Genomic DNA, 17,043 nt, shown 5'->3' with positions numbered 1-17,043 from the left:
AGACAAAAGCAGTCCCGGGTCAGCGAGGTAGGACAGGAGAATAGAGTGATTGACTGGGTCAAAGGCAGCAGAGGGGTCGTGGAGAATAAGGACAGAGGAGAGGTAGGTGGCACAAGCAGACAGTGTGCCAGGTGAAAACCAGTGTACTGCTCTCTTGAAGGTTTTAGAGAGGAAAGGGAGGAGGGAGACAGGACGTACTTCTGGAGGGATGAGGGATCCAGTGAGTGTTTTTTAAGATGGGGGTGATGTAGGCTTGTTTGCAGGCAGAGGGGAAACAGTCAGAGCACAGAAAAGTGTTGAGGAGAGAGGAAATGAAAGGGAGTAGACTAGGGGTAGCAGCCTGGAAGAGGTGAGTGGGGAGGGGGTCCAGAGCACATACTGCAGTAAATTGCACTTTTCTTAAATTTTCAATTTTTTTTTAAATGATTGTAAATAATATACATTATAACTTTTTTTTTTTTTTTAAATAAATACTGTTAAAATAAAGTTTACATGCTGTAAAATGAACAGTAGACACTATGGACCGTTGCTTTCATTGAGGTCCTGTTTCGCTCTAAAGGATAATGCCATTTTTGTATTAGCAGAATGATCTAAATTGGGTTCCAGTCATGCCCATATGCAGTGGGTACGTCAGACTACTACCTTTTAGTAATTGCAGATGAGGTTGTTTGCCCTTCCTACTGCAGAACTAATCAACCTATCATTACAGACTGATTCAAACCCCTGGGCCTGGAAGAGTGGAAAGATTATGCTATGTAAAGAAGGTCAATAAGCCATTGTGTAAACTAGTTCATATAGAGGTTTTACACTATACTATAGAACCAAAAATGTTATTAATAATTAATAATTAAAGACTGAAGAGATTTCACATTTGATGAAACAACAAGTTCTATTTAGGGAGCAAGTGGATATACAAAGCAGATAAACTTTAGGGAACATGGAGCACTCATCAAAATAAAAGCAGGAACACCGTAAGTCCTCATGTATCAGTGCAGAGATCCCCATGAAGATGTGGTTTATTCTCAAGTTTTTACCGTTTAGTGGTACCTTTTCACCATGGAAACGGGTGTATCACACGCATTTCCCTAAATGAATACTTTTTTAAAAAAAACATTTGTAAATTGATTTTGTGTATGAATTTATCATAATTAAAACATAATGACTGCTATAATAATTGTGACACTTTGCCAATGTTTCGGTTATTAGGGAAATTCTTAATAACAATGTATTGCTTTAGTTTGCAATTGTATGGCATGTTTACTTTATAACGAAGCTATGTACGTACAGTCATATATGCTTACCCCGCTACAATAGTAAATGCGAATTTATTTACTGTTGTCCTCATGTATCAGTCATTTTTTTACCCGACTACAGGGAGATAATTACTGTATTCCTATATAGTTATCACTTCATAGATCAGTTTATTATAATGAGCTTTCACATTTTGTGCATTAAACAGCATAACTTAACAGGGCATAAAGAATAAGTTAATAATAATAATAATAATAATTTTTTATTTTTTTTACAACACATATCAATAGAATACTGTATAACTACCACCCCAGTTGGAATTAAAACTCCCTGACATCCGTTTTCTAACTACAATTTCCTGATTGATGTTTTCCCATCAATTAACAGCCTGCTACTTAAATGGTAAGAAAAAAACAAAACAATGCTGTCGTTGTCAACCTGGGGTAGAAAGTAAAACTGTGAAGACTAACTTAAAGTTTTGCTTAAAGTTAAACCCACAATCAGCCATCTAATTAATTTATTGAGGATACATTATAATGAGTTTTACATAAAAACAAATCTTTCCCAATCTTTCCCTTAGATTCAGAGTGTCTCTTATATTACTTAGGTTGGTACTAAACACATAAATAGAAGGTAAACAGGCAGATAAATTGGCAAAACTTTAGTTTTGGATTTCATTACAAGCGGTTATATACATCAATCTATATATTATAACATATTATAACATTGGGTATAAAACTTTATAGCAAAAACAATAAGGGAAAAGTGTATTGTAATGTTTATAGAGTGTATATAATCACTAGTAACAAATACCTAAACTAAACTGTAAGTCGTACGTTCAAATCAGTTCAATAACATGTAATATTTAAGTCATTAAAGTTTTATTTTTTTATTGATAAGTTTTCCCTAAACCAGTACTAAAGAATAAACATTTTTAACTAAATCAAAAGCATTTCATTGAACTAGATCTGGGAAGTCAATTTCATCTCTTTGTACCTTTATGCACTATAATGAAACCAACTGTTTTCTTCTTGAAATTCTATTTTGTGTTATACAACTGACATTTCAACTGCCCATGAAATAATGGGGGGAAAAAATTTTGTAATCTGGGAAAAACATTGTTCAGTATGTACTGTGTTTTTTTTTGTGGTCAGTTTCAGCTTGCTATGAAATTCTGTCCTTTCAAACATAAAACTTTTTCTAAGTCAATGCACAGAAACAAAAAGTGAAACTTATAGTGTAAATGCACAGGTTAATATTTTATTTCGGCCTCAGACTTTTTATTTCTCCTACTTCACTGCTTCTGAATAAAGCTGGTTATTGACACTTCAATTTATGATAAGATCTCTTAACCCATAAGAATACAGAAAACATTAATTTGTTGCAGTGACATATTGTGCAAATATGTACTAGTAAATATTTACTGAATGGTGCTGAACAGTATATCATAATAATCCTGCACCATTTTTTGTCAATTTTTTAATATATTTTTATATTGCAGTGGCCACTTCTGTAGATTTTTACATATACATATACATATATTTTACATATACTGAAGGCCTGGGTTATTTTCAGGAACAAAATGCAATGTATAGCTAGATAAGCACTCAGAATGCCTCAGGTTACTAACATCATAAGCAAGTTTTGCAATCAGTCATGTAAATATGAAAATTAGACACCCTGTTAAATCAAGAATAATTAAGAGAAAGAAATATATAATAATAATAATAATAATAATAATAATAATAATAATAATAATAATAATAATAATAATAAAAAAAAAAAACAGTTAGCTAAAACTTTACTTTTGGAACTCCAAGTCAGTCAGATCATTTGATAGGGTTACATTTATCAAAAGGCACTGTGGAAGAGCAAAGCTCTGCCCTTTAAATTGGCAGGGATGGGGTTAATTTCCCCTACCTGCCTGGGTTTATTATGTTCAGGTGGCTGGGGTTGATTAGTTGATTAGGTTAATTAACGATCAATCAGCGCCCAGCCACCTGATATAAAAGGAGGCCTCTGCTTCTCATTTGGGAGGAGGGAGCTGAGGAAGCAGGTTGGTTTTTTTTTTGGTTGTTTGGAGAGCTTGAATCCAGTGAAGGCATTGCCCAGCCTGGAGATTGTTATTTTTGTAAATTTTGCTTTTTGTCTTTCTTTGTGTTTAAATTGTTTTGTTTTGGCCCTTGTGCCCTTTCATTTTTGTGTTTATTTATAATAAAATAGTTATTTTTTTGAACTGCAGACTGTCTCTGGGCCTCTATCCACTCGCCAGCCTGCCACATTTGGTGTCAGAAGTGGGATAGCGCCACCTAGAGGCTCAGAGCAGTATTTTTTTTTGTTTTGTGGAATTTTTGGGATAATTTTTTTTTTTTTGAAAAAAAAAAAAAAAAAAAAAAATGGGAAGAAAGAGCAGACAGCGGCAAAGGCAGGAAAAGCAGCAGCAGCTGAAGAAATGTAAGCTGCTGCAGCCACCGCTGGAGGACCCGGCCAGCCTCTTCCCCTGGTGTTCCTGGTGTGGGAAGGAGGACCATCGTTGGCGGTCCTGCCCAGACGTGCCACCGGCAAACTGGTGTGGCCGGTGTGAGGAGGACGGCCACAACTGGGCAGGATGCCCCTACAACCAGGCCCAGGAAGAGGTGCAGTGTTCACCCCGGGCATCAGGGGCCACCCCACTACCTCCAGCACCACCACCTTCACCACCGTCCCAGGAGATCTGGGACTGGTTGATGCACCCTGAGGCAGACCTCGTCCACGATCTCCCCATAGTTATCAACACGCTGTGGCGTCGAGATGGGGAGAGGTGGGAACAGTGGGAGGAACAACACCACCCGGCCTCCTTCCCAGAGGTTGCCCTCATGGTGGTTAATTACCTGGCGGTAGACATGGGAGATGCCCCGGTCACTCCAATAAAGAGGGGTGAGCCGCCTTCCCGAGAGCCAGAGAGGGGTGAGGAGCTGCCGTCGCTCCCAGAGCCAGAGAGGGGTGAGGAGCCGCCGTCGCTCCCAGAGCCAGAGAGGGGTGAGGAGCCGCCGTCGCTCCCAGAGCCAGAGAGGGGGTGAGGAGCCGCCGTCGCTCCCAGAGCCAGAGAGGGGTGAGGAGCCGCCTCCCGCTCCCAGAGCCAGAGAGGGGTGAGGAGCCGCCGTCGCTCCCAGAGCCAGAGAGGGGTGAGGAGCCGCCGTCGCTCCCAGAGCCAGAGAGGGGTGAGGAGCTGCCGTCGCTCCCAGAGCCAGAGAGGGGTGAGGAGCTGCCGTCGCTCCCAGAGCCAGAGAGGGGTGAGGAGCTGCCGTCGCTCCCAGAGCCAGAGAGGGGTGAGGAGCTGCCGTCGCTCCCAGAGCCAGAGAGGGAGGAGGAGCTGCCGTCGCTCCCAGAGCCAGAGAGGGAGGAGGAGCTGCCGTCGCTCCCAGAGCCAGAGAGGGGTGAGGAGCTGCCGTCGCTCCCAGAGCCAGAGAGGGGTGAGGAGCTGCCGTCGCTCCCAGAGCCAGAGAGGGGTGAGGAGCTGCCGTCGCTCCCAGAGCCAGAGAGGGGTGAGGAGCTGCCGTCGCTCCCAGAGCCAGAGAGGGGTGAGGAGCTGCCGTCGCTCCCAGAGCCAGAGAGGGTGAGGAGCTGCCGTCGCTCCCAGAGCCAGAGAGGGAGGAGGATCTGCCGTCGCTCCCAGAGCCAGAGAGGGGTGAGGAGCCTCCGTCGCTCCCAGAGCCAGAGAGGGGTGAGGAGCCTCCGTCGCTCCCAGAGCCAGAGAGGGAGGAGGATCTGCCGTCGTCCCCAGAGCCAGAGAGGGAGGAGGAGCCGCCGCCGCTCCCAGAGCCCGAGAGGGAGGAGCCGCCGCCGCCGCTCTCAGAGCCCGAGAGGGAGGAGCCGCCGCCACCGCTCTCAGAGCCCGAGAGGGAGGAGCCACCGCCACCAGAGGGAGCCGGGCCGCCGCCGTCGCCGCCTCCGCCACCAGAGGGAGCCGGGCCGCCGTCGCCATGCTACATTGGACATTCGGGGCCCCCTCAACCAAAGAAGGCTTGGGGGCTCCGACATCAACCCCGCCCACCACCACCCACCATAACAGCCCACCCAAGGGACATAATTGGACTCTTGGGGGGGGGGGGTGGGGGGAAGGGGGGAGTTGGCCGATTGCGGCCGGTGTACGTCGTACATGGAGGGAGGTGTGTGGCAGAGCAAAGCTCTGCCCTTTAAATTGGCAGGGATGGGGTTAACTTCCCCTACCTGCCTGGGTTTATTATGTTCAGGTGGCTGGGGTTATTAGTTGATTAGGTTGATTAACGATCAATCAGCGCCCAGCCACCTGATATAAAAGGAGGCCTCTGCTTCTCATTTGGGGAGAGGGAGCTGAGGAAGCAGGTTGGGTTTTTTTTTGGTTGTTTGGAGAGCTTGAATCCAGTGAAGGCATTGCCCAGCCTGGAGATTGTTATTTTTGTAAATTTTGCTTTTTGTCTTTCTTTGTGTTTAAATTGTTTTGTTTTGGCCCTTGTGCCCTTTCATTTTGTGTTTATTTATAATAAAATAGTTATTTTTTTGAACTGCAGTCTGTCTCTGGGCCTCTATCCACTCGCCAGCCTGCCACAGGCACTTTAAAAGATGTTATTGTAATAATAAGATCAGGTTTTATTTAATATACTGTAGCGACAGGTAGGAAATGAAGCAGGCTCACACAGATGTTGCAGGTTCTCGAAATCAGCGGTTTATTGCAGGCAGGGATTCTATATTCAGCAAGTAAAGCGTGCTGCTTTCAAATGAGTAGTACAGTAACAGCTGAGTGACGTAATGTTACATAGACTGCAGAAACAAAAGTAAAGCACACTGTAGGCCGTGTGCTACACCAGACTAAACTGCAATCAAATCACAGGTATCCCCTAGCTCTCGAAGCCATGATCTCCCTGGTGCCATTGCCCTTACTCCCTTATATGCCCTCATCCAAGCCATGTCCCCAGCACATCACCCACCAATCCCAAGCATGCATTATCTGCCCATCTGCCCCACCTTCCTTCCCTCGTACTTGCAAAGTGTCGGTCCCTCTGTTCTGCAAGATGAGCTTATGATTGGTGGAAATTCTCTAGCTTCTGACATCACTGAACACCTGCAGTATCAATTAACTTGGCTCTGGGTCAAAAGACGTTCTAGAACTCTACGAGCACATAATTATGTCCCATTGTAGTAAAGCAGACCCCCAGGTCATTACAATACCTTTATATTAGTTTATAAATACGTTTATACATAGTAACAAGAATACATAATCAACTACAGTTGTTATCGTGTAAGTAAGCAAGTTGTTAGCAGTTAATAAACTGTGCCCCTTATGTGGCAACTCAAGCCACCAGCTACTAGTACTCTGTGTCCAATACCTTTTCGCCATCATTGCTGCTTAGTCCCCGTTTGAGGTTTTAACCATTTATTTAAAAACTAGTCAGAAATGTAATAAATTTAAACCAAATTTAACAGCAAAAGGTCTGAAAACAAGTTGGATAGATATCAACGCATATATATGATATATATATATATATATATATATATTATATATAGACCATATATATAATATATCCTATAGGTATAATACCAAGATAGGTATACTGGGTCCCAAGATAACAATCCCAAATGACCCAGGTGGGTTCGTCTGAAACAGGGTTCATTTTAGACAACAGACATTCTTCTGTAGCCTGTCCAAAGCCATGACCTACATCCAATTATATTTTTTGCCTAGAAGAAATCAATTACCAGAGTGTGGAATGACATTCCTTCTCTCTCACTCACTCAGAACTTTGTAAAGTCAATGGCAGCAATCTGAAGGTCAAAAATTATGCTCTCACTTAACAATGAAGAAATTATACATTGTCAAAGCAAGAACCATCTTCCCTATTTGGTGTTTGATTATGTAAATCTGAAACTGAGAGCCCTGTTCACCAAGGTTTAATTCAAGTGAGCAATATTTGTTGTCTGTTTTGATGGCTTAAATACACTTTGTTATCCATTAAACTGTTCTAGGTTTTTAATTATTTGTTATATAATAGATCAAAATGTATTCTTTAATGCATGAGTTAATGCTTTGTGAATTGGGATCAGTGATTGTTGAGTGGGGGTTTTCAACACGGAGTACGCTTACCACTGGGGGTACTTCAAAGTGTCATAGGGGGTATGCAAGATGACTCAGAAATGCAAATATAAAAATTAAAGTAAAAAAAAAAGAATGATCTTGATTTTTTTTTTAATAGTATTATATATTATCTCTCAACCAAAGTTGCATTAATATTTCTTTTTGGTTTAGTAGTTCAAAGGTTAATATAGTACAGTTTAAAAATAATCATTCACCTGTATACATGTATGATTTCAACTGATATTCAGGTGGGTGAAGCAGGCATCTGGCTATTCTACCTATGGAGTGTCGTCTGTGCTGGTCATGAACTTTGTCATTTTCAACTCGCCGTATAATTAAATACTAATTAATTAACATAGATATCAAACAACATCACAGAAAATATGAACACAAATACAGATCAAAGAATTATGATACGTTTTTAATATGAAATGTGACACACTGTCAACATGAAAACATTACAAAGTTAGTATCGGGTATGACCTTCCTGAGCATTAACACTACCCTGGCAGCGCATAGACCTGATCAGCCTCTGGATAGACTGCTGTGGGTTGTTCCGCCACTCTTCTCATGCAGCTGCAGCCAGCTGTCGAAGGTTGGCTGGTCACGGTTGTCTCCTGTGGATGGCACTGGCGATTTGGTCTCACAGATGTTCTATTGTACTCAGGTCAGCAGAAAAAGCTGCCCACGGCAAGACCTCGACATTGTTTTCTTGAAGTCGTGCAATAGTAATTGCTGTTCTTGCGTTAATTAAAATCATGTCTTTTTGAAGGGCTATTAATACAGATCAATTCATTTTGGAAACTTTAACTTAACTTAAATACCAAACACTGAGCACCTGGCATTTTTATGAAATGACATGACTAATGCTCAGCATTTTGCTATCCCAAAGAACAATAATACTCAAACAATCAACAAACCTATCTGCTTACTGTTTAAAATGTAACATGATTTCTCTTGTTTGTGTATGTGTCACTCGCAGCACAGAATCCAGGTTGAGCTCCTGCAGCCTGCAGCTTTGCAGTTTTCTGATTTAAATGTTTCTGCTGAAGTGCTGTGGCTAGCTTCAAGGTGAAATCTTTATTCAAATTAAAAACATGTATTGTACAAGGTGGTTCTATCTATCCATCCATTATCATTAACCGTTTAATCCTTTACAGGGTCACAGTGAGTCGGAGCCTAACCCAGCAGACACAAGGCGTGACTTCACCCTGAACAGAATGCCAGTCCATCACAGGGCACCACACACACACACAAAGGGCAATTTAGAATGACCAATCAACCTGAACAGAATGTCCTTGGATTGTGGGAGGAAACCAGAGAAGACCCATGCAGACTCCACACAGACAGACCCTGAGGCTGGAAATTAACCCAGGACCCTGGGGCAATGAGGCAGCAGTGCTAACCATCACGCCACTGTGCCACTCTAAGGTGGTTCCACACACACACACACACACACACACACACACACACACACACACACACACACACACACACACACACACACACACACACACACACACACACACACACACACACACACACACACACACACACACACACACACACACACACACACACACATTCTAAGTAGTAAAACTTGTACTTGTGTGTGTGTTGGAATGGTAACCAGATAAACAAGTAGTTAATCCGTGGCGTAATTCAGAATGTGCATGACAACAAGTTTATTTTGTTAAATGTTTTTATCTTCATGGCAATGCATGTCATTCAGAGTCGTCCTTTTCCTTCTTAGTAAGCAGACATGGACATTTAAATATCCCCTCCCCTAAATGACCATGAATTGAGCAATCTGCATTGGCACGGCCGACATCAGAACTGCATAGCAACGCATTTCCTGAAAAGTACGGCAAACATGTCGTGAGGAAATCTATCATGACTTGTGCATGTAAACACTGCCCTTGGTAGTTATTATAGTTTTACTTAGTTTAATGTTTTTGATATTTTAAACATTTTAAATGTCACACATAATTATGCTGAAATGGAAAGTAAATGGTAAAGTGATAAATATTTACAGTACAGACTACTTAGGAAAGTTTTAAGAATTAGGCCTACTGCTTGGTATTCTGTCCTAAACCAGCAGTTTGTCAGCCCCAAACTGTGTTAACATAAATTATATATTAAATAAAGGGGGGGGGGATTGTTAATCAGATTATTCTGCCTTTTATTGCAGCTGTGTTACCATTCAGTAGAGCAAAAATCTTAAAGGGGTACTTGAGCTGAAATCTCCAGACAGAAGCAGTACAATTTTAATAAAAGGTTAAAAACCACAGAACTAGATTATCAAAATGAATGCTTTTTATAACCTAAGCCTTGTTAAAGCCTGGTTGCATAGCCAAGTTTCAAGTACAATGTTATATAAAACAGCTGTTGGCAAGAATCAAATGATTATTTTCCACTAAGGGCATACTGTCAACTATCAATTGATAGAAATTTCATTTTTTAAAGCTAATGGTAAAAATACTTATTGACTCTCATCTTCAATCACAGTAAACTGAATTGTGGTTGATGAAACACAAAGGGACCTGTTTTAATACATGACTTTTTGCTTGCCTAAAGGGACTGTTTGGCGTAAAGAGGGATCTCTTGCGTATGAGTTATTTTGAAAATGTACTTACTCCTAGTCAGTTGTGCGCTTTAGCTGTCTATTTTAACATGTGCATGGCTGGTTTACTTACCTGAGGCATTCATTTGTGGGAACAGTTTAAAATTAATAACATGGAAAACATTTTGGAATTTTTAAAACATTTAAAAATATATACTGTAAAATGTTTTGGCTTCTTATATGTAATTCACTAATGATTTGTACTGTAACGACAGAGCGCTAACAAGTGCTAGAATATTATCAGTGATCTATATTGCAAATATTTTAGACAACACTATACAATACAGGTGAATGACCTGTAGGGGTGTTCCGAGTAAATACCTTTAAGAAATGTGAGGTTTGTTTGGTATTAATTAAATGGAATAAACCGTGTTAATTACTCAACAAAAGTTTCGCTTATTTGCACAATTATTGAGTTTCAGTCCATAATAAAACTGACAGTGTTTTTAATATAGAACCTGTCATGATCAAACTACCAAAGTTTAAATATTAAGTAGCGGGTTCCGGAAAATATAGCGTTACACAACCTCACGTGTTGCTACAACTGTTTAAATTATGTACCTGTAATTTTTTTTGTCTATGTTAACATCCTGACAGCATTTTACACTTAAAACTTTAAAGCCCGTTTCAAACATGTTTCAAAATGTCCGCTCAAGTGCACTGATAGTGTAAGGATTATTGATCACATTGTCAGACAGGTAACACAGCAGTAACGATCCATGATGTGGTATGGAACAGAAAAACGACAGAACTTCATGTTATGTTTTAAATTTCTCTTCCTGCAGTGATTTAGAGGACAGAAATCAAACTCCAGTACACTAGAGCAGAAAAGTTGTCAGGATGTTAACAATGAAAAGAAAATGTACAGGTTGTAGCAGCATGTGGGGATGTATAACGCTATATTTTTTAGCACCCAGCTACTCTCTTTAAGCTTTTGAAATTAAATAATTTTTATTTCACTTTCCTTAGAAATGCGTAATCTCTGCAATAAATTGTTAGATTGTAGTCCTAGGCAAGATGTAATTAAACCCGACAAAGAAATACAAATCCCAGTTTCTTGAGTTCGGTTTACGGAACAGTGACATGTGACAAATCAGCTGAATTTGCTAATTTTACAACATGTTTTCATTACGGCAGTACAGAGTAAAAATGACAGCGCCCAGGATGAGAGGAAAATTCACTTCCAATCGGCTTTTAAAAGACGTGTAGGTTTACAAACAATATGTGGGTGACACAATATTATAATTAAATGTACAAAAGCCATAGACAGTTGCAACACTTACAATTGCATACATGTTTAATAACTTTTAAAAACACGTTTTAAACAGTCACTGTTGTTGGTGGCATTTCCCAGTCCACCTTTTCTCGTGCATTGCCGCTTGTGCTCAATGCATTTTTGAGGCGAACAACGAAATACCTATTTTTCCCTAAAACCAGGGAGCAATAGACTGCACACGTGTCACTTACCCCTCCAGGTGTGTAACAGGGCGGGGAGCTCTTTACCTGCATTTGTTTATTTATTTTTAGAACGGGGTAGCCCTCCGCCCCTGTGCAGTTTATTATTTTGTATTTGTTTTGTTGTATTGTTGTTGTTGTTGTTATTCTGATTTATTGTATTTAAATATGACAGTGTAGCCGTGTTTTGTTATTGTTTAAATGTGTTCTGGGAGAGGCGAGGTCAGCAGGTTGTCGTCTGTAGTAAGTAAAAACATTGTGCAGAATGTGACCATCTCCCGAATTAAGTGATTAATTTGTTATTAATCGTGAGATGGTTACCTGCATATAAACTTGCAGCGCTCTCAGTTCGGGGTGGAGAGTAAAGGAGAGTACGGGAGAGCGAGAGGAGAAACAAAACGAAACTAAAAATACAAAACATAGGAAAAGTGTTAGCAATTTGCCCAGCCTGACCTATTTGGTTTTGTTTTTTTGTTTAAAACTTTTGTTTTGCTCTGTAAGCAGTGTGTTTTTGTAAAAACTTTTTATTTTATTTTTATCTGAATAAACGGCTCCGCAGCGCCTCTGACCGCAGTACTTGCTTCTTTGTTTTTGTTCCCGCTTCTGGTCTGACGTCACCAACCGGCTACCCTGTCACGAGCTCATTCTGAGTATATGTATAGCAATAGGAAACATACCTATTCTATTAATGTTCAGGTGGTTTGTAATTGTGCACAATTTAGCACTGCGCCCCTGACTAACTTAAATAAAAATAGACAGTATACATTTGGCTTATAGGCTACGAATCAGTGGTGTAGTATTATGCACCCTTGCATGCATAGATGTTATCCTTTGGGCGTCCTCTGCTGTAGCAAACCACAACTCAACTCCTGCTAATTATTTGAACAATGTCGCAACGAAAATGCAAACTGCGGTATGTTTGTGCTGCAACTGGCCCATCTTAGTAAACATATAACCCTTAATTCCGAAGTTAATTTCCATTGATTGGTACTCAGCTGTTAAAAGGATGGAAGGTCAGCTTTTCTTGTTTTTAAATAAACACATATTACATGGATTTGTTTAATGCTTGACAACAAATACTTCTTAAAGGTAATTACTCTGAAAATATGACTATCAGCACACTCGGAAGTTGCAGTAACTTCCTATTGTAGTTCAATCTGATTCTAATGATGGAGCATAGTACCATAGTACCTAAAGGTAAGGATACAGCAGTTTATCTATAGCTTTACATTTGAAATATTTACATACTCTGAAAGAGCATGAATTAAAGTGAAGAACCTAGAGATGCTTAGTACAATAAAAAGGATATAATTTTGTTAATTGGTTAACCTTGAGAGCCCCCTGTCAATTCTAGGTTCAAACCATTAATGTTTGATATCTCTCATTATGTTTGGCTACCATTCCTTGCTAATTAATGTTTAATATCCAGGTACTTTTCTTAAAGAAACTGTAATGGAACAAGTGCTCCTGATGTACAGTAACTAAGCAGGTAGCATCTGAACACAAAACTCCATAACTACTATAGTAAGGTGCTGGTACAGTGATTTAAGCTATACTATGCAGAAGTCTTGGTGGAAATTTACCCAAACTTAAATGGTCACACACACGTTTGCAATCCTATATTTGCTGGGACCTATGATTGACTCTCATTGTATTTTTATTTGCTATTTCTAACTCGTCGTACAAAACTTCACACAGGGTGAAAGTCTACAACAAACATTTTGGCACTTTTGTTTTTTGGGGGTTTTTTTGGAAGGCATATTTAGTTCTTAAAAACGTGTTCCCTTTCAATTTGAAGACGACCACCAAAACATACTTATGGGATATGCCTGTCTTAGGTAGGTATTCACTGAGCTCTTTATATCAGAGCTGACGATAGGCCCCTTCCTGGGTTGATGTCCTCGGTCCCACCTACTGAGGGATTAAACAGTCAACCCACGGAAGCCATGTTCTCTTCTGCTTCTCACCTTCGGTAAGGTAAGACCTCTGTGTATAACAACTGAGCATATTTTAAAAGAGGTTTTCTGAGTCGACTGCAGTTCCCCTGCATTCGTGCTGAAAGCTGGCCAGCCGCTTTTGTGGAATCAGCGGCTCTAAAATATAGCTTTTTTCTACTCCTTTCTTCTACAGCCTGCCTCGTTGTCTGTTGTATGTGGTGAATAGCGCCCACAGTGCTCAGTGCACACAGTGCGCATGGCACCCGGTGCTCTTGGTGCACGATATTGTCCAGTGCATGCGGTACTTAATAAGTCGGTGCAAGCATAGACTGGTGCACGCAGTGCTTCGGTAACTCAGTGCACACAGTGCTTAAGCGGTCCCGTGCCTTGCGCTCCATGCAGGCATGTTGTATGGTGCCTGAGGTTTTTATTCCAACCGGTATTGGAATAGTGATGGCAAGCATGTCCTGGTTCCATGTTTGCAAGTCCTATATTGCAAACATACCTCAGAAGGATGGGCATAACCTATGTACGAGGTGCTCAGGTGTCCAGCACGCCACTCTGGCCCTAAGGCTTTTTGCGGCATCTGAGCGGATTTTCAGCCCTGGGTGCTTCACAATGGGCTGGCTAGGGCCACGGAGACGGAGGGTCCGTCCCGGGAGACCATGCCGTCAGCGTCCTTTGGGGCCCCAGGCCTCCTGCTCCTCTGGTTGTCCCAGTGCCCCTTGCAGGGCATTCCCTGCAAGCAGGCTCGGGTGTCGACCCCTTGTAGCTGCTCCTCATCTCAGCAAATGAGACATAATGGACCTCAAGGCTCAGATGGCCCAGGTCCTAGAGCTCTTAACAAGGCAGCAGGTGTCTGCGGCTCTGCCATCGCCTGCTCCAGGGGAGCTCAGGCTGAGCAATCAATGCCATCACGATGGCAGTGGAGGATGCGCTATTGATAAAAGCCTCCTGGGGTGAAGGCTCCTTCCCTACTGAGATGGCGGAATGAGAGGAGCCTGCGTTCTCTGCCGAGAAGAGCCTAGTTCCAAGGTTGCCTCGGAAGCTAGTGTGTCCCCGCTTTTGAGCTCGATGTCGGCACTGATGGGACTGCATCCTTTTTTGCAGGTCCCCCGCACCCTGAGCTGGTGGCTACTGAGTTACGCCTCCTTTCAGACACACTGCTCCAGATCTCCGGCCTTCAAGGGAAAGCCCTAGGCTGGAGCCTGTCAAGCCTGGTAGTAGCTCGTAGACAGCTATGGCTGTCGCAGGCGAGGGTCCCCGATGTGGATAAGGCGGCGATGATAGACGTGTTGATATCTCCAGGGCATACATTTGGGCCAGCTGTGGAGGAAATCTTGCAGCACTCCCACCGAGAACGCAAGGTGTCTCGGCAAGTGACCGTGCTACTCCTTCCCCGTGCTCCAGAGCGGGGCAGGTCGAGCCATTGGCAATCTCCCCAGGCACGCACCATTATTAGGACGGTTCCAGTTCCCACAGCTCTGCTGGGTGATCTGAGGCACTGGATACAGGCCACCGCGGCAGCAGGCAACCAGGCACCCCTGCTACGCAAAGAGAATGCATGGTGTGGTGAGTCCACGCAGCAGCGTTCAAGGAGGCAGTTGCAGGGCTGTTGCTCTAGGCAGCTGCCTCAGCATGCTCCGTCCCAACCTCAGCAGGGGCCTAGAAGCCTTGCAGCCTCAGACCCATCCGTTTGATATACCAGCTGCAATACTGGCGTGCTTGCACCTCGGAATCCTGGGTGGTCACCACTGTGCACAACGGTTATGCGCCACAGTTCTACATGGGGCCTCCTCCCTTCCAAGGGGTCAGGAATACATCTGTGACAGACCCTCTTTGTGTCTTGGTACTCCAGCAGGAAGTGGCTGCCTTGCTGTGCAAGCGAGCCACTTGTCTTGTAGATCCCACCTCGAGATACTTTCTGGTACCTAAGAAGGACGCTGGCTTTTGCCTCATCCTAGACCTGAGACTACCCAACGAGTTTTTAAAGGAGAGGAGTTCCAAATGCTCACCCACCTTCACATTCTCCAGTCCTTCCGGCTGGTTTACCACCGTGGACTTACGGGATGCGTACTTCCACGTCTCATTCGTCCCGCACCCAGGAAGTATCTCTGCTTCACCTTTCAGGATAGTATTTTCTGTGTTGCCTTTCGGTCTCTCCTTAGCTCTTTGTACATTTTCAAAGTGCGTAGATGCTATCCTGGCCCCCTGGCGGTTGCAGGGGATCACAGTATTGAACTACCTCGACGACTGGTTGATTTGTTCCCAGTCGCGAGAGGGAGTAGTGACCCACACGGCGATTGTGACAGATCATCTGGCGAAGCTGGGCCTCCTCATCAACGATGCAAAGAGTCTGCTTACACTGGTGCAGTGCATGACGTACTTGGGGCCCTGTCGGATGACAGGGTAGCAGCCATTCAAGGTTGCTGTTTCGACAGGGATTGGAGGTTACCTTGGTGCTGTGTAAGAAATTATTGGGTCTGATGGCTGCAGCCATCAAGCTGGGCTTACTTCATATGCACTGCAAGTGTGGCTCAATGCATTTCATTTACATCCGAAGCGCAACAGACACCGTCACCTGTGAGAAGGTGTGAGGATGGGAGTAGTGGTGAACCACCAGGTGGTGATAACGGACGCCTCCAACTTGGATTGGGGGTTAGTCTGGGAAGCCAGAGGAGACCATGGCACATGGTCGGGCCTTTGGACATCCCTGCACATAGACATGCTGGAGTTGCAGGCTATTTTCATTCCCCTCCAGCAGATTGCCCCGGTGCTACAATGGAACACATGTGTTAGTTCAGATGGACAGCACATCAGTGGTGGAGTATGTCAACCACCAGGGTGGTCTTCGGTCCCCGGACGACGGATCTTCCTGGAGTGGTGAAGTGGGCAGTGGACGCCCTCTTGAGGGAGGGTACGCATCCATCGAAGTGGCCTCTTCACCCACAGGTATTTGGTGGCCAACTCTGAGTGCCATGCCCCTGTGGATTCTGTATCTCCAGGTTCACATTTCTTGGCAACCCGTTTTCTCAAGGGTGCTTGGTGATTATGCCCTCCAAGGAGGACTGTTCTCCCCTAATGGAGCCTTGATATTGTACTGGAGGCTCTCACGAAGACCCCGTTTGAGCCCATAGACTCCATAGAGTTGAAGTATCTGTCTATGAAGACAACCTTTCTCTTGGCTACCACTTCCACACAGTAGGCCAGTGAGTTGCAGGCGCTGTCAGTGCACAGCTCCTTTATGCATATTTGGGACGATGACAGCAGGTTGTTACTTCGTACAAACCCTGCTTTTCCACCTAAGGTGATCACAGCCTTTGACATCAACTAGTCTTTGGAATTGCCCTGCCCACGCATAATACCTGCCCACACATATCCCATAAGTATGTTTTGGTGGTAGTCTTCTCTTTTAGGGAACCAAAACATTATTTTTTTCCAGAGTTACTACCTTTGAGGGGACATTTTCTCAAATGCACATTGTTAGTAATACCTGCCCACACACACACACACACATACACAGAAAAGAGAACATTTTATTTGTGTAGAATATGTATGTACTAAAAGAAACATACTAAAAATTAAATTTGACAACTGTTTTATTTCACCAGAAAATATTTCCTTCTTTATTCACTATTTATTTGCAAGCACTAATACAAAGATAGATCTAAGTAGACCATTGTGGC

The 17,043-nt window shown here is 43.0% G+C and overlaps 1 protein-coding gene across 1 annotated transcript in view; it reads left to right on the top strand.

Moving 5' to 3' along the window:
* Window positions 1-8,629, top strand: part of LOC121296355 (inorganic pyrophosphatase-like) — a 105,384-nt gene extending 96,755 nt beyond the window's left edge. The window contains exon 11 of the mRNA XM_041221822.1: window positions 8,503-8,629. Coding sequence (XP_041077756.1) covers window positions 8,503-8,616 — 114 coding nt within the window. The 3' untranslated portion in view covers window positions 8,617-8,629. The remainder of the gene's footprint in view (window positions 1-8,502) is intronic.
* The last annotated feature ends 8,414 nt before the right edge of the window (window positions 8,630-17,043 follow it).

This window comes from Polyodon spathula, chromosome 2, assembly GCF_017654505.1.
Source record: "Polyodon spathula isolate WHYD16114869_AA chromosome 2, ASM1765450v1, whole genome shotgun sequence".
NCBI classification, from domain to species: domain Eukaryota; kingdom Metazoa; phylum Chordata; class Actinopteri; order Acipenseriformes; family Polyodontidae; genus Polyodon; species Polyodon spathula.
The sequence above is the reverse complement of the archived record's forward strand: the minus strand, read 5'-3'. Positions and strand labels throughout refer to the sequence as shown.